At 57.4% G+C, this 20,660-nt stretch overlaps 1 protein-coding gene across 1 annotated transcript in view; it reads right to left on the bottom strand.

Moving 5' to 3' along the window:
- PHF21B (PHD finger protein 21B) overlaps positions 1 to 20,360 on the bottom strand; it is a 29,449-nt gene extending 9,089 nt beyond the window's left edge. The window contains exons 1-5 of the mRNA XM_012757495.2: positions 20,201 to 20,360; positions 17,315 to 17,455; positions 3,523 to 3,574; positions 2,087 to 2,163; positions 134 to 188 (exon numbers count right to left, since the gene is read on the bottom strand). Coding sequence (XP_012612949.2) covers positions 134 to 188; positions 2,087 to 2,163; positions 3,523 to 3,574; positions 17,315 to 17,455; positions 20,201 to 20,278 — 403 coding nt within the window. The 5' untranslated portion in view covers positions 20,279 to 20,360. The remainder of the gene's footprint in view (positions 1 to 133; positions 189 to 2,086; positions 2,164 to 3,522; positions 3,575 to 17,314; positions 17,456 to 20,200) is intronic.
- Between the last annotated feature and the right edge of the window lie 300 nt (positions 20,361 to 20,660).

Here is a 20,660-nt window from a genome sequence, read left to right as displayed (position 1 = left end):
TCCACCCAGCTCAGCCCCTGCCGGGTGGGCCCAGCCCTGCCCAGGCCCAGTGGTGCGGGACCCAGCCAGAGCCAAGTCTGCCCCGGCCCTGGAGCGGCTGTGGCAGAAGCCACGGGCCGTGGCTGGTGCTTACCTCTCGCTGTGAGGAACAGGGGGTTGTTGAGATAGTTGGAGGCCAGCCGCTTCCTCTGCAGGGGACAGAAAACAAACAACACACCCCGTCATCCGGAGCCTCTCAGCTCGGCCAGCCTGACCCAGCACCCAACCCAAGGCGGGTTCCGTGCCCGGGCGCCAGACTGCAGCCGGACGCCCCCGTGAGAGGCAGAGACAGGGACAGACACCAGGCAGGGCCCAGGGACGCAGGGGCAGGGAGGGGAGTCAGCCAAGGCCCGTGCTGCTGGATGCTGAGGACGGCGACCTCTGCTCCCCTGGCTTCACATCCGGAAAGACACGCTAGCGATTCCCGAGGTGGGCAAACCAGCGGCAAAGCTGACGTTGCGTTCTCCGTCTGTCTCCTGCATCTTCTTCCTCCACCGGTACCGCAGCCAGGTGGGGAGAGGGGGACCGTCACAGATGCACTCCCTAAGAGCCCACCTCTTGGCACGTGGTCCAAAGCATCACATGTAGATGACGGTTTTTTCTGGTTCATTCCAGAAGGGTGGCTTTAGTCCTGTGGCAACCACAGGCCACGGTACGAAGTAGCCAACATGGAGTGTGCTGTCGGAACAGCAGCAGGGGGATGGGCGAGGAGGGAAGGTGGGGAAAGGCTGGCAAAGCCAGAAGACGCCCGTGTCCCGTCTGCCAGGACAGGGCAGTCGCAGGACTGGAACTGGCCACTGCTCCACGGGAGACCGTCCGTCCGGGTTGAGTTCAAGTTCAAGTTCACGGATTCTGAACCACTGGCCCAGGCTGACCAACATCCTGGAGAGGTGGAACAGCATTTTCTTCATCCTTCCTCCAGATCTTACAGCCTGAGTCTGGAATGTGCCACACACTGGCCTCTGGGGACAGTTTCACCCATGACAGCTGTCCCAGGCTTTGGACTTCAGGGCCCTAAGGAAATGGCCTCCTTCCTAGGGAAGATTCCAGGGTGCTGCCCCTACAAGAGCCCTGAGTCTCTGAGAAAAATGCCCCGATGGACTCCACAGAGCTGGCTTTTAGGGAGGTGACGTTGGAATGCTGGACTTTAATTTACCAGGGCAGGAAGATTTCATTCCCGATTTGTTTTCTCCCCGGGAACGTGCCAACGGGAGGGGCCGGGTGCTCAGGCATCTCCAAGTCCCAGCCCTGAATTACCGGACTGTCGTGGTCACCACCTGTCGGGTTGCCGCGGACAGCGGGGGTGGCACATAGTTTGGGATGGGGCCTGGATCAGGGAATTTCTTGCCTTGGAGGTTAACTTTTAACGTCCTGTTCTGCTTCAGTCAGAGCTGTGGGGGGGGGGGTCAGCACGCTGCCCACCAGCAGCCTTGGGGACACTCGAGGAGGCAGGGGTGGGAGCACACGCAGGGGACCACAGGCTCAGCCAAATTGCAGCGGGAGCGCCAGCAGGCACAGTCTCGGTCCCCTGGCTCCACACCGAGGGACTTCAGCTAGAGTCATGGCTGCCCCCTCCCCCTCCTCGGGGATGGACGCCCCAAATGGGCGTGCAGGGGAAGGAACCGGCCACTCCTAGCCCAGCCCAGCCCCTTCTGGGCCTCTCTGTCTGGGGCCAGCCTGTTCCACACCATGGACGTCCTGAGCTGACCAGACAGGCTCTAGACGAGCCCGGGAGTCCAGCCCTTCTTGTGACAGGGCTCGCCTGTCCTGTCAGGGTGAAGAGCCAGGAGGCCGGTGCATGGGCATCTAAAACACGCTCCCTGGAGCAGCTCGATTTAGGGACACGACTGACATTTTCACCCTCTGCACCTGCTATCTGTGGACTCTGAACTCCGCAGGGGAAGAGACTACTGACAGGCAGTCCTGAGCCCGCTGCCGGGAGGGGACGAGGGAGGCAATTAGGAAAGAGAGCTGGGGGGCAGGGACCCCCTGGAGGCTGCGCACTCGGGAGCCTCCCCCCTGGGTGGCACGGCTGGCAGGTCCCCACCTCGGTCTCCAGGAGGCCGCTGTAGGCAGGGTTGGCTGTGCTTCTTCTCTTCCGCTCTTGTCGCTTGCTCTGTATCTCTAGAAAGACGCGGACACAGCGGTTACTGGACACTACCCCGCACCCTTCCTGCTCACCAGGCCCCGGCACCACCGTCCCCTCCTGCTCCGAAGCCTGTCTGTCCAGCACAGTGGCCTGGGGCGGCCCGGGGCCTCCAGGAATCACCCATGCCACGACCGGGCAGCCGGGTGACCTCGGGCTGAACCATGGATCGGGGGAGGATGGCAGATTCCCAGAATCCAGGGACCCACTCTCAGCACGGGGTCCCCCTGGTGTGTCATCATCTGGCTCACAGCTGTGTCTTGGGACAGCAGAGGCCCCTGGTCAGACGCTGTCCTGGCCACACGTGGCAGCGTGAGGCCCCGGCTCCCCGGGGGGACCAGGTACGTCAGCTCCCAGGCAGCCTCCGCCCGCACGCGGCCACGTCTGGTGGCAGATGTCCCGTCCACAGGCCAGCCTGACGGTAGGGAGGTGGCAGCTTGTCACACTCATGCCATGCTCACCTGGGGACCCGGCCCTGCTCTGGACGCTTCACAACAATCCCACAAGGAAGGTTCGGTCATTGTCCCATTTTACGAATTAAGAACCCAAGGCCCACAGAAATTAAGTAACTGGCCCACGTTTGAGTGGTTAGGAAATGGTCCAAGTGGGCAGTCTGCCTCTTGTCACTTCAATGAGCTGCCTCCAGTGGGAGGACGGGGCACCCCCAGGGTCCCTCCACGCAAACAAGAAAGTGCCATGATGGGCCGGGCGCGGTGGCTCACGCCTGCAATCCTAGCTCTCTGGGAGGCCGTGGCGGGTGGATTGCTCGAGGTCAGGAGCTCGAAACCAGCCTGAGCAAGAGCGAGACCCCATCTCTACTATAAATAGAAAGAAATTAATTGGCCAACTAATACATATAGAAAAAATCAGCCGGGCATGGTGGCGCATGCCTGTAGTCTCAGCTACTCGGGAGGCTGAGGCAGGAGGATCGCTTGAGCTCAGGAGTTTGAGGTTGCTGTGAGCTAGGCTGACGCCACGCCAATTACTCTAACCTGGGCAACAAAGCAAGACTCTGTCTCAAAATTAAAAAAAAAGAAAGTGCCACGACGGGTTCTGTGCAGCCATGGAGCCAGGGAGGGTGTGGCGGGTTTCTGTCTTGTTTACCTTTGATGACAACCAACCAATCCCTGGCACCTGGGGCAGATGCCCAGAGGTGGTTCACACCTGGATGCGGCATCTGACCGGGGACATCCTGAGAGCCCCTGCAGCCGCACGTGCCAGGCTCCACCCCCAGGGACTGCTGCATGCTGCCGAAGCCCCAGTCTCCCGCCATCGCGCCTGGTCCCACCAGTCCTTTTGGGCCAGCCTCGGCCCCGCCCAGCACACCAGACACTTACCTTCCAAGTGTTCTGTCGTAACCAGGCCTAGCGCTACCATGAAGGCGATTTTCTGAGGGAAGGAAACAGACAGAGAGGTGTTAGCGCGGTCTCCCACGTTCATCCGCGCATGCGCTCCACAGATGCTCAGTCCTGCGGCAGGTGGAGGGCTAGACCTCGTGGGTGACCCAACCGCTAAAGCCCCACAACTCCAGAGGCCAAGTCAGTTTCTAAGAAACCCCAGGAGACTGTCGGACCCCCAGTCAGAGACCACCCACAGCTCCGTTTAGAGGGCTCCCCGGAAACGCTGGATAAATTCACTTTGCAAACACACTTCAAAGACCTAATGGGCACACACAGTTGGGCCAATCGCAATCACTGGTTCACAATACATCTGCATCATCAGGACTTTCCTGGCTCACTGTTGTCTATTTGATAATAAACTGGTCACCCACGAACCCACTAAGAACTCAAAACCTGGAACGTGTCTTTTCGTTCCTCCCCCTCCCCCGACAGCAACCCTTCTCCAGAGTTCCCTAGTTACTGTCCCCTTGGATTCTTATGCACATGCACGCACTCTTACCACGTGTGGACACACGCCTGGATAAGACAGTGCTCGGGGAAAAGGTCACGCTGCTGCGCCGTGCGCAGAGCTCACCATGGCTCTGCCCGGTCCACATTCCTTGTGACGGGAGGTGTAGCCGCCCCGTAATCCCGGTCCCTTGGATATGGGCAGGCCACAGAATGCCGTGGGATCAGGTTACGTCACACGGCAGAGATGACAGGGCCACTCCTGAGATAGGTTGTTAAATATGACCCTTGCAGGTGACCGAGTGGGACTCTTCTGCGGGCCTTGAAAGAGAACCACGAGTCCTGCGGCCACCGCACCTAAGAGGACCGTCCCACTGCCTAACACGGCGCCCGGCACAGAGCAGGTGCTCGATGGACACATGCTGAATTTATCCCATTTCTGCGACTCTGGTTTGACTTGCTTGCAGGTGTATTTTCCCAGTTTACGCTTTTATCTTTGGACGTACGGGGCTGGCTTATTTATTTTAGAGCAGTTTTATTTTTTTTTATTTATTTTTTTTTTAATTTTTATTTTTTCCATGAGTTCTAATGTTCAATTTTTTATTTTTTTTATTTAGAGCAGTTTTAGATTTGCAGGGACGCAGGGAAGTTGCAAGACGAATTCACCCAGTTCTGCTGTTAACTTTGGGACGGCAGTCACAGCTAAAGAACCGATACTGATTACATACTTATTAACTAAAACCCATCCGTTACTTGGATTTCCCTCGCTTTTATCTGACGTCCTTTTTCTGACTCGGGACCCCACGTGGCATTTTGTCGCCACGTGTCCTTAGGCTCCTGGCTGTGAGAGGGTCTCAGACCCCCTTGTTTTCCATGACCTGGCAGGGTGAGCAGTCCCGGTCAGGGGGTCTGAGGACGTCCTCGGCGGGGACTTGTCTGTTGTTTCTCTCTCGAGTGGACGGGGCTGTGGTCTGGGGGAGGACTGCAGGGGCAAGGTGCCTTCTCACCATGTGACGTCGAGGACACAGGCCACCAACCCGACTCCTGGCCGTTGGCACTGACCCTGGTCACCGGCTGAGGTGCGTGTGCCAGGTCTCTCCACCGTGAAGCGACCCCTCCCCAACTCTAACTGCACCTTTGGGAGAGAGCGCCGTGCGCAGCTCACGCCTTTGGGAGTCGGGCACCAGGCTGCGGGAGGCTGGGCTGTTTGGTTTTGCGGTCACATAGATTTAAAAAAGAAAAAAAATATATATATATATAAGTATGTATGTTGTAAAATTTATCAGCATTTTCTTTTGCAGTGTTTGGATTCTTGAATCTTGGCTAGAGACTCTATGGTTATAAAGTAATTTGTTTTATTTTAGTACCTATAGTTTCACTTTTTACACTTAAGTTCTGGGTCCATTTAGAGTTTATCCTGGTGTGCATGGGGTGACGTGTGGATTTGTTTTTTTCCGTGTGGCTACCCATTTGTGCCAATGCCATTAGTTCACAACATGGATGGAAAACTTCATCTTCCTACTGTTCACTGATTGAAGGAGCCACTTTAATCATACACTAAATTATCACATATATATTTGGGTCTATTTCTGGGTCTTCTATTTTGTTCCTTAACCCTTTGCACTCGCTTGCTTTATTCTCGCTTCCTTTATTCTACTCGGGATTTAATTTTTTAAATACCCCAGATTTTACAAAGCGCGGCAGTGGAATTAAAAAACCGGAGTTTCGGGCAGATTGCTCGAGGTCAGGAGTTCGAAACCAGCCTGAGCAAGAGCGAGACCCCGTCTCTACTATAAATAGAAAGAAATTAATTGGCCAACTAATATATATAGAAAAAATTAGCCGGGCATGGTGGCGCATGCCTGTAGTCCCAGCTACTTGGGAGGCTGAGGCAGGAGGATCGCTTGAGCCCAGGAGTTTGAGGTTGCTGTGAGCTAGGCTGACGCCACGGCACTCACTCTAGCCTGGGCAACAAAGCGAGACTCTGTCTCAAACAAACAAACAAAAAACTGGAGTTTCTTTTCATACAAACTTATTTATTTGGATTTTTTTACATTTCAAATTATTGATACAAAGAGTAATTTTAATCTCTATAATTTTTCTAACCATGTCGAGTCACACTCGACATCCGAGTGCAAAGGGTTAAATCCGCCTCTCTGGGAGCGCGTATTTCCAAGGTCAGAATCCCTTTTCAGGCCTGGAAGGGTCAGAATCCCCTCGCGCCGATCCTTCGAGTTTCCCTGGCTCCTCCTGCTCATTTTTTCATGTGGAATTTAGAAACCATCTTGCGTAGTTCTGAGAACACGAGCATCAGTTGGGAGACTTGCTGGGATGTTAACATTATAAATTAACTTAGGGCATAATGACAATTTTATATCATTAAATTTTCCTATTCAAAACTGGGATGTGACTCTCTGGTCTTGTTTTTTTTTTTCTTTCTTAAGGGATTTAAAAATTTTCCTCAAACAGGTATTGGATATTTTTATGGTATTTATTTCTAGGCATTTAGCTAACTCTTTGCTGCTATGGTAAATTGAGTTGCATATAAAGCTTCTCACAGGATGCCGGGCGTTTCTACGAAGATCAGTGGTGTCTGTACATTAATTTCACACCCGGCCGCCATGCTGGATTCTCTAATTGTCTGTAGTAGGTTTTTGTTTTTTTTTTTAAAGTCAATTCTCTTGGATTTTTTAGATCATCACGAATACTGCTTTACGCCTTTCCGATTTTTACTTCTACAGTGTTGAGAATAGTTCTCCTTCATTTGTCAGCCCTATATGATACTCTACGATTCGTTCAGCATCTCGGCTGCTAGAGACGCGACAACCCGAGCCTGCTCACTGCGCCTCCCACCGTCTTTCCCTGCTCACTCTCAGTTTTACTTAGGCAAGTCTTTTATGTTGTTGGAACACACAATATTTAAATTCTATTCTGACGTCATTATCCTGTTTCCGTTTTGCTCTGTGCTTACATATACCCGAAGCTCACCCAGGTACCAAGCCCACCTTGGTACCGGGGTCTCCCTGGCTGTCCCTCGGGCGTCTGGGGCTGGCCCCTGGTAGCGTCTCATGAATGGCTCGGGGAGCGAGGCTGCCAGAGCTCCTGGCAGACGGAAAACTCTACCTGTAGCCTTTCAACTTGGAGGAACGCTGGGCTGGGTATGAAAGCCCGGCTCCTCCTCCCTTCCCCGTCCCCCTGCAGATGGCGCTCTGCCGCACGGGAGCTGAGCGCGCCGCGGAGAGGCGGACGCCGCTTTTACCCGCTGCCCTCTGAGGCGACTCGACTGTGTTCTGCCTGACGCCTGCGGGATTCCCCCGTTCCCAGCGGCAGCAGCTTTCCCGGGTGGGCCTCCGTGTCCAACACCCTCCCCCGGACACACCTCACGTCCCCCGTTCCCGGCGTGTCCTTTCAAAGGTGGGTTAAGGTCATTCTCTTGTTGCAGGACATTTCTCGTGAGCTGTGATTTTAAAAGCGAAGCATCGCCACACCACCAACGCTGTGGTCCATCAGACCCACCGCTGCCGGACACGCAGACCCAGGGACGCGAGACCAGCGCAGTGGCCGAGGCGGCCGTGGCGCCGCCTGACTGGAAATTCGGGGTCGCCCGGCAGCGACCGCCTGGTTAGAACACCTGGCCTTTCCGCAGCTGCGCTCAGCTCCCGTGCGGCACAGCGACATCTGCAGGGTGACGGGGAAGGGAGGAGGAGCCGGGATTTTATACCCAGCCCAGCGTTCCTCCAAGCTGGGCCCTGCAGCTACCTGGACGGCGGCAGTGGGGACTCCAGGACGCCCCGGCAGCCATTGTCACGCTGGGCTGGCGGGGAAGCTGGGCTGGGAAGCACCAGGAGCGTGGAGACCGTGCTCTGGGCCCCGCTCCTCCACGCCGCCGTCTTCCCGTCCCTGCATCCCCCTTCTCCACGTCCGTCCGTATGAGAACAGGAAGCAGGAACCCTCTGCCTGCCTCAGGACAGGATGCTTGCGTCAGCGCAGGACGTCACGGGAAAGTGTCGCTGCTCCGCTGCATGCACGCTGCTCCGCTGCATGCACGCTGCTCCGCTGCATGCACGCTGCTCCGCTGTTCTGGTTTCCCCCGTAGAAGCCTCCCATTATACGTCTGTTGTGCCTGCTTTGCTGTGTCTCCTGTAGACTTCCACTTTCTACAGCCTAAAAACTCACTGGTTTTAAATCTTTGTGCCCTTTTCTCACTTCTGCCTCTCCCGTCCCCGACTGCGTCTTCCGCCGTGTCTACGGTGGCCGTGCCCATCGGCCACGCACTTGCCTCTGTGTGGTTTCCTTACCGTTTTCCCGAGTGGCTCCTGCTTCGTTCCCTCCAGCCCTTTGGTTATTCATCTCTTTCCCAAACCCTCACATTTCAGCTCTGTGGTTTCCTTCTTAGCGCCGATCATTCAAGTAGTTTTTTAAAAAACTCATAGAATATCAGATATTTTTTCTAGCGAGTATTCTTTATCCCATGGCAAAAAACTGGCTCTCCTTCCCGCGTTTTTCCTTGTGGCATCTTTTATTTTGATGTTATGCCAGATCCAGTTTTTCTGTTAAACATAATTCAATGAGCTGAACTTTCCTGGACCGGCTATTTGCAGCCGGCGGGGAGAGGGGCTACCTGCCCTGGCCTCCAGAGGGACCTCAAAGGCACCCCTGCTCCTGCCACCTGAACTGACTCCACTCTTCAAACAAGGTGCCTCAGCGGGATTCTCCGTTCCACCGGGCCTCCCCTGCCCCTCCGGCGAGGTCCAGGGGGGTTTCTCCCCCTCCCCTGTGCCTGGATGCTGAGCAGGCCGCAGCCGCAGCGCCCCCAGGAGGCACGTTCCGGCCGGTGCCTTCTGAGACCTGCCAGCGCCAGACACGCCCTCGTCTTGCACGCTCTCGACATTCTCGTGGTCCCGGCTTCTGCCCGACCGGCCCGATCTAACCTGAGTCCGGCCCGCCTTCTGCACCTGGAGATGCCCTTCAGCTCTTCTGGGAGCGCACGCCGCCGCTGTTTTCTGCCGCCTGCAGCCCTCCGGCCCCGGTGGTAGGCGCCCACACCCTTCCTGCACCGCCCTCCTCCCGAGAGGCTCTGAACGCCCGCCTCTGACAACCTGACGCGCATTGCCCAGCCTGTACACTGCTTGCTCTAGTGTGAAATTCACAAAATGAAAAAAAAATTCCTGTGGCTCAGCATCGGTCTGCGGGGTGCAGGGGAGTTTCATTCTTACACGTTGCCTCGTCCGGACTGGAAGCTCAGCCAGGGCTTTCTGCCCTGCGTGGTCGTTTCTTTCTGACACGTCGTGTTCAAAGCTCTGTTCTGCGGATCTGTCAGATTTGCCTTGTAATTCTGCTCTCCAGCTACACCTCTCAAAGCCGTGCCGTTTACGGGGCACGTGCGTTTGTGACTGTCGATTGTCTCGACAGATGTTCCTTTAGTATCTGCATTAACACGGCTGTCCGTTCCTCTCCTCTCAGCCGTTCTGTGGCCTTTGATTTAGGCATGTCTCTTACAAAAGCAACATACGACTGGATTTTGTTGTTTTTAAGTCTGTTTCCATTTCCTTATTTAAGAGTAGAAACTGGCCGGGCGCGGTAGCTCACGCCTGTAATCCTAGCACTCTGGGAGGCCGAGGCGGGCGGATGGCTCGAGGTCAGGAGTTCGAAACCAGCCTGAGCGAGACCCGTCTCTAATAAAAATACAAAGAAATTAATTGACCAACTAAAATATATATATACAAAAAATGAGCCAGGCACGGTGGTGCATGCCTGTAGTCCCAGCTACTCGGGAGGCTGAGGCAGGAGGATCGCTTGAGCCCAGGAGTTTGAGGTTGCTGTGAGCGAGGCTGATGCCACAGCACTCACTCTAGCCCGGGCAACACAGCGAAACTCTGACTCAAAACAAAACAAAAGAGTAGAAACTTATCTCATTTGCATTTATTATGGTTAGAGATATTTGGACTTATTTCCTCCATTTCATTTTGTATTTTCAATTTTTCATCTTTTTTTTTTTTTGCTTTTTTCCTCATTTCCTATCTTCTTGGGGAAAAAAAATTCCCTTTTTTTCCTCTGCTGATTTAGAAATTATAGACGGCATTTTATTCTTTTTCCTGATTAGGCTAAATGTTCTCAGCATATCTTCCCCACCACACGTCTTTCTAGCGAAGTCTAGGGTCGTCTAACCTTTCCACCTCTCTCCATGACATCGCACTCACTGGCCTTGGCATGTTCCGACTCCCCCTAAGACACCCCCTCCAACCAGGTTGCTACTGTTGCCTAGAATTTTCCTTTCATCTAATTTGAAAAGCAAACCTGAGTGTTTTTTGCAGTCTGTCTGCAAACAAATTCGCCTGTCACGTAACAGTTTCTGCACTCACTGTTGTTTCTCAGACCCGACTGCCCGTCCCCCTGTCTTCCTGCTAAAAGCACAGGTCTGGTGAGGATGGCCTGTGGGTGACAAAACCCCCGGTCTGTCTACGTGTAGAAGGTCTTTATCTCGCCCTTGCTCTTGCACAGCCGCTCGCCGGGGCGGCAGCAGGTGTTCGGCCCAGCTGACTCTGGCTGCCGCGCTGAGGGACACCTGCAGTGCACGTCGCCCCCTGCGGGTGATCCCCGTGTCTGCCCAGGTAGTTTTCACGATTTTCTCCTTACCTGGGACACAGGTTTCTAGCCGCCTAGGTTTACTTTGATTAATCCTGCCTGACAGATGGAGTCGAATTTTGCTCTAAGAACTCAAACGGATGCTCTTCCATTCCGGAACATTCTTCCAGCACTGCTGCTCCACGCTTCCCCCCTCACCCTCTCTCTTCTGCCAGAAGCCCGACGGGATGAAAGCGGAGGTTCCCCCACTTTCCTTCCGTCCTTACTTGCCCCTGCGTGACTATTCCTTCACACGTCCGCACCTCTGAGCCATGGCCACGGCGCCCCATTGCAAGCACTAATTTCCTCTGTGCACGCCGTCCAGTCAATTTTAAAATTTTATCCAATCACCATGTATCTCATGATCAGATTTTCACATTTTTATATTCATATACTTATTCTATTTCAATTTTTTTGCCTTATTATTTCTTATTCATGTCTAGATATTACCTTTTTTTTTTTTTTTTTTTTTTTTACTTCTTTGAGCATCCTAAATGTACTTATTTAAAAGCCATTGCGGCCGGGCATGGTGGCTCACGCCTGTAATCCTAGCACTTTGGGAGGCCGAGGCGGGCGGATTGCTCAAGGTCAGGAGTTTGAAACCAGCCTGAGCAAGACCCCGTCTCTACCAAAAATAGAAATAAATTAATTGACCAACTAAAAATATATATACAAAAAATTAGCCGCGCATTGTGGCTCATGCCTGTAGTCCCAGCTACTCGGGAGGCTGAGACAGGAGGATTGCTTGAGCCCAGGAGTTTGAGGTTGCTGTGAGCTAGGCTGACGCCACGGCACTCACTCCAGCCTGGGCAACAAAGTGAGACTCTGTCTCAAAAAAAAAAAAAAAAAAATCCTAAAAGCCATTGCTAGAGTATTTCACAAAATTAAGTCCATCTTGAATAAATCCACGCTCCAAACGTCGATGAACTGATTGCCGCCTCTGGCGCTAGATCTCGTGTGTTTCAGGATTCTGTCTAGACTCACTTGGGCACAACTCCTTTTTCGTGTCTCTCCCTTCCCTTGCAGCAGGTCCGCGGCTGCCCTGGCGCCGGCCCCTCCCAGGCGCAGCTGCGGCCCGGGGCACAGCGGGGCCCACGGACGGAGGTTCCTGGTCCACTCCTCTCTCGCCCAGAGCACCCCTGGGACTCCAGGAGAGCTGTCCTCCCTCCGGCTCCCTCTCGCCCAGTTCTGAGCCGGGAGCCCGCGAGCCCGGGGCCCTGGTCCGGCTGGCTGTAGTGTCCCGGGACATGGCGATGCCCGGCCGTGCCTTCACTGTCTCCGCACACGTGTTAGGCGCCGTGGCTGTGGCTGTGGGTCTGGAGCAGGGGGGCCATTCAGGCGGGGCCTCAGACCCATTCCCGCGTGTGCTTTTTTTTTTTTTTTTTTGAGACACAGTCTCACTCTGTTGCCCAGGGTAGAGTGAGTGCTGTGGTGTCAGCCTAGCTCACAGCAACCTCAAACTCCTGGGCTCAAGCGATCCTCCTGCCTCAGCCTCCCGAGTAGCTGGGACTACAGGCATGCGCCACCATGCCCGGCTAATTTTTTCTATATATATTAGTTGGCCAATTAATTTGTTTCTATTTTATAGTAGAGACGGGGTCTCGCTCTTGCTCAGGCTGGTTTTGAACTCCTGACTTCGAGCAATCCTCCCGCCTCGGCCTCCCAGAGTGCTAGGATTACAGGCGTGAGCCACTGCGCCCGGCCCCCGCGTGTGCTTTAGTGGATCTCAGAAAGAGAAAAGACTTGGTTATTTCCGAATCTGAGAAAGATCATTCTAGATGCAGGAGGGCACGACCCCCCTGAAGCAGGGTGGGCGGGCGGGGAGGCCAGCCGGGTTCCACTGCGGGAGCAGCCCAGGGGAGAGACGGGCAGGGAGACACGGCCGGGCACGGGCGGGGCGTCGGGGGAGAGCGTGCACGTATAGACAGGGCTGCCCAGAGCAGTGCTGGGCTGGGCCACCGCCGGGGCTCCTGTGAGGCTGGCGCCTGCCCCAACGGCCCCTCCAAGGGCAGCGAGGTGCCGGACTTGGTCAGCTGCTGCCCGAGGCCGGGACGATGGGTGGCCACAGAGAAGGCTGCAGCTCCGTCCTAACGAAGGCCTTGGGCCCGGGGACAGGGAGGAGCAGCGAGAGCCCCGGGCCAGGGGCCAGGGTCTGCCCGGGCTGGGCACGTGGTCCTGCGGCCCTGCGCGTGGTCTGCCCAGGGCCTGTTTCCTCGTCTGTAACGTGGCCCTTGTGGCTCCCGCCTGCTGCCTGCAGAGTCGCCCGTCGGCTGCGGAGCTCGGCAGCGGCGTGGGGGCCCTCACGGGGACGCCATCGCCTCACGTCCCTGAGCGTCAGCTGCCCCGCGCTCGGACCACGCCTGCTTGTGCATGTGTGTCACGTGCAGTAGAGAGCCACAGACACAGGGAGTCCCGCAAGGAGACGTGGCCCACGCCGCCGTTCCACTGTCCCTGCGAGAGACGCCCGGGCCACGGACACCCCAGAACCTCCGTCCCCCCAGCCGTCCTCCCCAGGCTCTGCCTGCCCCCCAGCCGCTTTCTTCGCTCCTGTGGTCCGCACAACCCCACCCCCGCGGTGGCTGCGCGGGCTTCACGGGTCAGCCGTGCACCAGGCGCCCCGCCATGCCTCACGCACAGTGGCGTGCAGGAACGCGGCCGGGCCCGGGGCTCAGGGCCACGGGAGGCTCCGGCTTCCCCGGCTGTGACCCAGACGGGCAGAGGAGCGGGTGGGTGTCCTTCAGCAATGAGCGGCTCAGTCTCAGCCACACGCAAGAGGACGACAGAACAGGTCCTCCAAGGAGGCTGTGACCTTGGCCATAGGAAGAGTGGGACACACCTGAGGGATGAGCATTCATTACCAAAATCCACTCTGGGAAAAGGATTTGTAGTGTATATACACAACTCGCTGAAACGTAAAACGAACACAGAAGAGAGCAGAAAGGACAATAAACTTAGGAAAATAAGATGAAGCTACGTCATAGCCCTATACAATTGTTACAGGTGAGGCACAGACTGTGAGCTCCCTAGCAGCCAAGGCAAAGAGGGATGCAGGGCCAATAACATGGTCCCACGATCCACAGACCTGCTGGAATCTCTTGGAAGTATAGGGTCCCTGATGGGAGCTCAGGCCAGCCTTGCGGCCCCTGGGAAGTCTAGTAAAAGGGACCCTTTCACAACCGCAATCTTTATTTGGAGGAAAAGCTGGGAGCTTGGAGTGGGACAATCAGGCAAGGAGGAGACTCTGTGACTGTCCTGAGTGGTTCATCTCTGGCCCCAAACCTGACCCCCAGTGCCGAGTCCAGATGGCCTGGGTGCAGCTCCAGCTCCGATGCCCACTGTGTCCGGGCCTCAGTGTCCCCATCTGTACAGTGGGCTGACAAAGGCCCCCGGTGCAGAGGCTGCTCCCTGTGAGTGGCTCACTCGGCAGCACACGCTCCTCTAGGTGGCCGCTGTCACACCTGTGTTCCTCACACGTGCCTTCCACGACACCCGCACGTCACTCCGGGGCACTGGTGCATGTGACGTCCCCTTCCGCCGCACCTGCTATGCCGTCCAGCCCTGCTCCAGGCAGCCACTGGGCTGGCCCCCCGCACGCGCCCTGCACAGGCAGGCGGGACCCACCAGTGCCCTGGGACCAGCGCTGTGGCCGAGCCCGGCAAATGCCATTTTACACGCCTTCCCGAGTCCACGCCCCTCCCACAGACCCCGGGCCCCTGGCGGCCGCTGCTCTGGCTCAAGTGCTCTTATCGCAGCCACGTCACCGACAGGCTCCAAGTCCGGCAGGCCTGTGCAGCACAGCTCTTCCTCGTCCTCTTTTAAAAGAAACTTTAACAAGGACTTTTACACCAGGAACGTGTTGCAATCGCAAATTCTATTTAAGTCGCCACACGTATTTACACTAATTATGCAATTAGCCGTAATTATACTAATTGTTTAAATGCACGGTGGCTGACTGAGATATACTTTGAGAGAACAAAGAGAACCCGCCCAGAAAACCTTCCCAAATGCGAAAGGTGCAGCTGAGCCCCAGGCGAGGACGGAGGGTGCTCGTGGGCGCGCCGTGGGCTGTGCGCAGGGCCCCGCCATGCACACAGCAGGCGCTCAGTCTTTGCAGGAGTGCCGAACTGACCGCCTCTCTTCCGACAGCTGGGCCTGGGCCCACAGAGGAGACGTGGGTGACCGCCTCGTTTGGTGGCTCTTTGACTTTACTGGCTTTTTTGGACATGTCAAAGGACAATCCATCAAGCCCCTCTACTGCTCAAAGGCATCCCATAGCTCCCTAGTACCTAAGGAGTGAAGCGCTACCTCGGCAGCCTGCATTCACGTCTTCCAGGACCAGGTCCCGACGTCTGTCTTAACCCCACGTCTATAGACGTCGTCGGGCACGCACGCCACCTGCGGCCCAACGGGACAGCGGACCTTTCTGTGCCGTCCCACTGCCACGCGATTGCCCGCGCCGTACGCTCCAGCTGAGGGGCCGTCCCTCCTGCCTCTCACGCTCTGCTGACGTCCCACCTGCCCCCGTCTCTGCTGCCCACACCCTCCTCTGCAAAGCCGTGCCCACACCCTCCTCTGCAAGGCCGTGCCCACACCCTCCTCTGCAAGGCCGTGCCCACACCCTCCTCTGCAAGGCCGTGCCCACACCCTCCTCTGCAAGGCCGTGCCCACACCCTCCTCTGCAAGGCCGTGCCCACACCCTCCTCTGCAAGGCCGTGCCCACACCCTCCTCTGCAAGGCCGTGCCCACACCCTCCTCTGCAAGGCCGTGCCCACACCCTCCTCTGCAAGGCCGTGCCCACACCCTCCTCTGCAAGGCCGTGCCCACACCCTCCTCTGCAAGGCCGTGCCCACACCCTCCTCTGCAAAGCCGTGCCCACACCCTCCTCTGCAAGGCCGTGCCCGTGCCCACACCCTCCTCTGCAAGGCCGTGCCCACACCCTCCTCTGCAAGGCTGTGCCCACACCCTCCTCTGCAAAGCCGTGCCCACACCCTCCTCTGCAAAGCCGTGCCCAGCCCTTCCGGGGAAACAGGGCTCTTTCCCTCTCCCCTCGCCTCCTGTAGATCTTAATTCATTATTCTCTGATGACACTTTGTACTGTTTCTTTGAGACACAGTATCACTTGTCCGGGCTAGAGTGCCGTGGCATCAGACTAGCTCACAGCAACCTCCAACTCCGGGGTTCAAGCGATCCTCCTGCCTCAGCCTCCCGAGTAGCTGGGACTACAGGCATGAGCCACCATGCCCGGCTAATGTTTTTCTGTGTATATTTTTAGTTGGCCAATTAATTTCCTTTCTATCTTTAGTAGAGACGGGGTGTCGCTCTTGCTCAGGCTGGTTTCCAACTCCTGACCTCGAGCGATCCTCCCGCCTCGGCCTCCCAGAGTGGTAGGATGACAGGCGTGAGCCACCTCGCCCGGCCACACTTGGTATTTTTTAACACAAGCCACAGGTGTCTGCAGCCAAGCCAGTCTCTGCCCACAGAAGTGAGTTTCCCGAGGGCGAGGGCCACGTCTGCCCATCCGGGCGTCCCCAGCCCTCAGCCTGGAGCCTGGCAGGGAGCAGTCCCCAAGTCAAGCTTGGTGACACAGGGAGACAGGAGTGGATGGCGACCGGCCTCCTCTGGCCCCTGCGGGCAACACACAGACAGTAGGAGCACGGAGCCCGGGGCCTCTGCAGCCTGCTGGGGACAGGGAGGTCAAGGAGGACACCTGAGAGGACCCACGGCACGAACGAGGAGAGCAAAGGGCGCCAGGCGGGAAGGGTCCCAGAGGGGAGGAGGCAGGGCGGGTCCGGGTCGTGGGAGGATTTGAGTAGTAACATGCCTGCTACAGACCAGAGTCCAGCCCAGAGCGGCCTTGACTCAGCTGCCGCCTCTCACATGTCCCCGGGGCAGGTGGCCGAGAGCCCGCTGAGTATTTGGACGGGTCCACAAAAGCCTGTTTGTCTCTCCTCCTTTGGGGAGAAGATGGTGTTATGTACAATTTCTAGAAAGTTCTCCAGGCACCGTCAGGAGACATCTGTGCCTGCCGTGCCCCCCAGGCGGCAGCTGACTTGCAACGTGCCCAGGGCCCCGCTCTGGCCATCTCCAGGCAGCCGGAACCGGCCAGGGGCGGAGAGGAGGGGCAGGGGCCACCTTAGGGCCATGTGTTGCCCCGGGAGCGCCATCCCTCCGGAACTCAGGACGGAGGGGACACAGCCGGGCCCCTGGGACGGTGCGTAGCAGCCGACGGTGCCCTCCAGGTGCCCCCCCAGGAGCTTGTGGAGTCCTGGAATCCTTCTGGCAGGCCTGGGAGGAAGGAGGCCTCCCCGTTCCCATTTTACAGACGGGAAACAGAAGTGAGCTACCCGCAGTCACAGCGCTGGACACAGTTGGTGCTGGGACTTGGTGGCTCTAGAATCCGTGCGAACCAGGGACTCACACTGCCGCCCAGCCCACGCCCGGCCTCCCTGGCACGGACCCGCCAAGGCTTGGCTGCCGAGTGAGTCCCCGCCCCAGGAACACCCGATGCACAGGGCGGCTGTGCCGTGGCCGAGCGGTGGCTGTGGGGACCGTCCCACAGCGGGGCTGTCCCCACTCTGCACAGCGCCACGTCCTCCAGTGGCCCCAGACCCACCACGGCCTGAGCAGGGCCGGGACCCTCCGGCGAGGCCTGCCCTACCTCGGGGTTCTCCTGGGGCGGGGGCCGGTCTTCCTTCTTCTTTTTGGTGGCCTGAGCTCCCTGAGATGGCTCCTCTGTGGGTGGCCGAGACTCCGCCGTGCTCTCGGGCTGCGTCTGCACTTGAGGCTGAATGATGATGACCTGGAAGACATGGGGGAGGGGGAGGGCGGCAATGGCGGGGACGGGGGAGGGGTGGAGGGAAGGGGACAGTGGCAGGGAGGTGGGGGGCGCAGGGCCTGTGACGCCTGGGCCAGGCGTGTCGGAGGAGGGAGGCTGCGCCCACGGCCCGACGCCCCCCCCCGCCCCCCCGCCTCGAGGAGGGTCTGCAGGGGAAGCCGCCCTGCTTTCGGCACCAGGAAGCCCCTGCTCCCAGCCCTGCCCACGGCTGCCGCTCAATGGCCTTGGGAGGTCGCTGTGCCCCAGCCTCCGCCTGCTCACGGCAAAGCCTTGGCAACACCTGTGTCCCGGAGGCCGCTCAGACTCAGGCCCGCAGAGAGCTTGGGCTCCTTCACCCACCCTCAGCACAGGTCAGCTGAGGCCGAGAGGGCGCACGGCAGGGCAGAGGGGCTGCACTGCCACCCAACCCAGAGGCCGCTGGGACTAGACGCTCAAGCCCGGCCTGGGCAGGCAGGTGGGGATAAGGCCCTGTTTTTCCCACCACTGTGCCTGTGGGGTAGGGAAAGGGGGTTGGGCTCCAGGCCCCACCTGTCCTGCCCAGAGCAGCCCCATTCCAGCCAGCTGTCCTTGGGGCACAGGGGGCATCTGCTCAAAGGGCCTGACACTAAAAATAAGTCCGGAGCCCACCCACCCAGCCCAGGCTCTCCCAGGGCCAGCTACCCCAGATCTGCTCTTCTGTTTCATTTTTTTGGACAGAGAACTTGGAAAGAACCGTTATTTTTAATGGATCCAGGGAAGAGGAATTCACCAGGATCCATCAGTCACAGTGTGGCCCAAACCAGGCATTAAGTGAACTTTCCCCCCCTAAAAAGATGGGGTTATTAGGCCAGGTGTGGTGGCTCATGCCTGTAACCCTAGCACTCTGGGAGGCTGAGGCAGGAGCATCGCTCAAAGTCAGGAGTTCGAGACCAGCCTGAGCAAGAATGAGACCCCGTCCGTCTCTACTAAAAATTGAAAGAAATAAGCCAGGCAATTAAAAATAGTAAAATTAGTGAGGCATGGTGGCTCACTCCTGTAGTCCCAGCTACTGGGGAGGCTGAGCCAGAAGGACTGCTTGAGCCCAGGAATTTGAGGTTGCTGTGAGCTAGGCTGACGCCACGGCACTCTAGGCTGGGCAACAGAGGGAGACTCTGTCTCCAAAGGAAAAAGCAAAAAAACAACACGTGGTTGCTGTCTTGTGAATTTCAGGCTCTTAAGCACAAAGAGGAAATATATCCCAGTTTTCTTCTGGCTTAAGGGAAGCTCTTCCTTCTTCTTTTTTTTTTTTTTTTTTTTTTTTTTTTTTTTTTTTTTTGAGACAGAGTCTCGCTTTGTTGCCCAGGCTACAGTGAGTGCCGTGGCGTCAGCCTAGCTCACAGCAACCTCAAACTCCTGGGCTCAAGTAATCCTGCTGCCTCAGCCTCCCGAGTAGCTGGGACTACAGGCATGCGCCACCATGCCCGGCTAATTTTTTTATATATATATCAGTTGGCCAATTAATTTCTTTCTATTTATAGTAGAGACGGGGTCTCGCTCTTGCTCAGGCTGGTTTCAAACTCCTGACCTTGAGCAATCCGCCCGCCTCGGCCTCCCAAGAGCTAGGATTACAGGCGTGAGCCACAGCGCCTGGCCTTCCTTCTTCTTTGTATCCCATTTAAAAAACCCTAACGTCTCTGGAAACAAACCGCCCCTTTTTATGTTCATGGAAACAAAAACATTAACATCTGCGATAGAAAAAAGGGCAAAGAGAATCCTCAAAGGAGCCACACATAAGGAGACAGAATTCTTACGCAGTATGGGGAAAACCTTCACCCGTAATAACACCCAGAGGTGTTCCGCTGTGACCGGCAGGGCTTCCGTGTGCACCTGCTCAGCGAGCAAAGTGCTGAAACGCCAACCCAGGGTGCTGCAGTGACACGGGCATGCGCCTCAAACGCCTGCCGAGCACTCCCTGTGGTCAGGCGCCACCCTGGGCTACCCCCTGCCACCTGAGCACGCCCCATGGGGACTCCTCAGCCTTTGGGAACCCTTCAAGACGCCAGCACGGGTGGGGGGGCTCGGGAGCCCAACATCCAGAAACACGCCGTGGGCAGTGACGTAAGGTCACGTGACAGCTGGGCACCCACATCCAGGCTGTGGGAGAGGAAGGCACAGCAGCCAGGAGCAAGAGGGGGTGGCCCGGGGGACCCCCAAATTGGGAACTGAGGAAAAGAGGCCAAAGAGAGGAAACGGGAGTGACCATGTGGACCCAAAGGCCTGCGACCACTGAGGAGCTCAGAGGGAAACCAGGAGAGGGTCTTGGTGTTAGTATTAAGTCTTGGCAAGAAATCACGGGAGGTTCTGCATTCGGGCATCGGGGCTGTAAAAAACGCCCCTCACTGTGTGACTCCACCCATGGAGGAGGGTGACCGATTCTGGTCCCTCTTCCAGGCCCTCGCTTCGTCACACACTTTATTAATTGGTTAATTATTCCAACGACGTGATTCGTACGTTGACCAGTCACTCCGTAGCCCCTAGCATTCATGCGTCCAGCCACACTTCCTGTCACTCGCAGGTGCCTTCGCCTGTCCGTGCACTGACGCCCTCCCCTGATCGCCTGCTCACACCCCATTCGTGCCTCTGGCCCTGGATCCCCCCGCCACCGGCCCCGCATCCTGCCTGGGCCTCGCTCACGGGGCCTCCTGGACCACACGCTCCGACCCCCTACCCCCCAGCCCGCCGGGCACTCACCTTGTTGTCGGCACTGATGAGGAGGGGCTGGACCTTGATGCTGTCGCTGACCACGGACACGGCGGTGCTGGGCGCCATGGCGGCGGCATTGCTGGGGGAGGTGGAGATGATGGCGTAGGCCACCCCTGCACCGCTCAGGGGAGGGGCGAGGGCGGCGGGCTCGGCGAGGGCTTGGGGCTGGCCGCCGGGCGCTGGCACATGGCTGACGGTGTTGTTGGCGGTGGGGAGGGCAGGGCTGGGGTTCTTGATGCTGACCACGGTGGCCTTCTGGAAGGCTGGGGGCTGTTTGGGCGGCCGGTCTCGGCCCGGGGTGACAGGGAGGCTGTCTGGAATCAGAGTCTTTGGCCTAACCTGGGAGGAGGGGACAGGCGCAGCGTCAGAGGGACGGGCATGTGTGGGCGGGTGACAGGCATGACGGGGCAGGGCCGGCTCCAGCCAGAGGCAGGACGGACAAGCCCTG

This window comes from Microcebus murinus, chromosome 10, assembly GCF_040939455.1.
Source record: "Microcebus murinus isolate Inina chromosome 10, M.murinus_Inina_mat1.0, whole genome shotgun sequence".
NCBI lineage: Eukaryota > Metazoa > Chordata > Mammalia > Primates > Cheirogaleidae > Microcebus > Microcebus murinus.
Note: the sequence above shows the minus strand (reverse complement) of the source record. Positions and strands in the feature narration are given on the sequence as shown.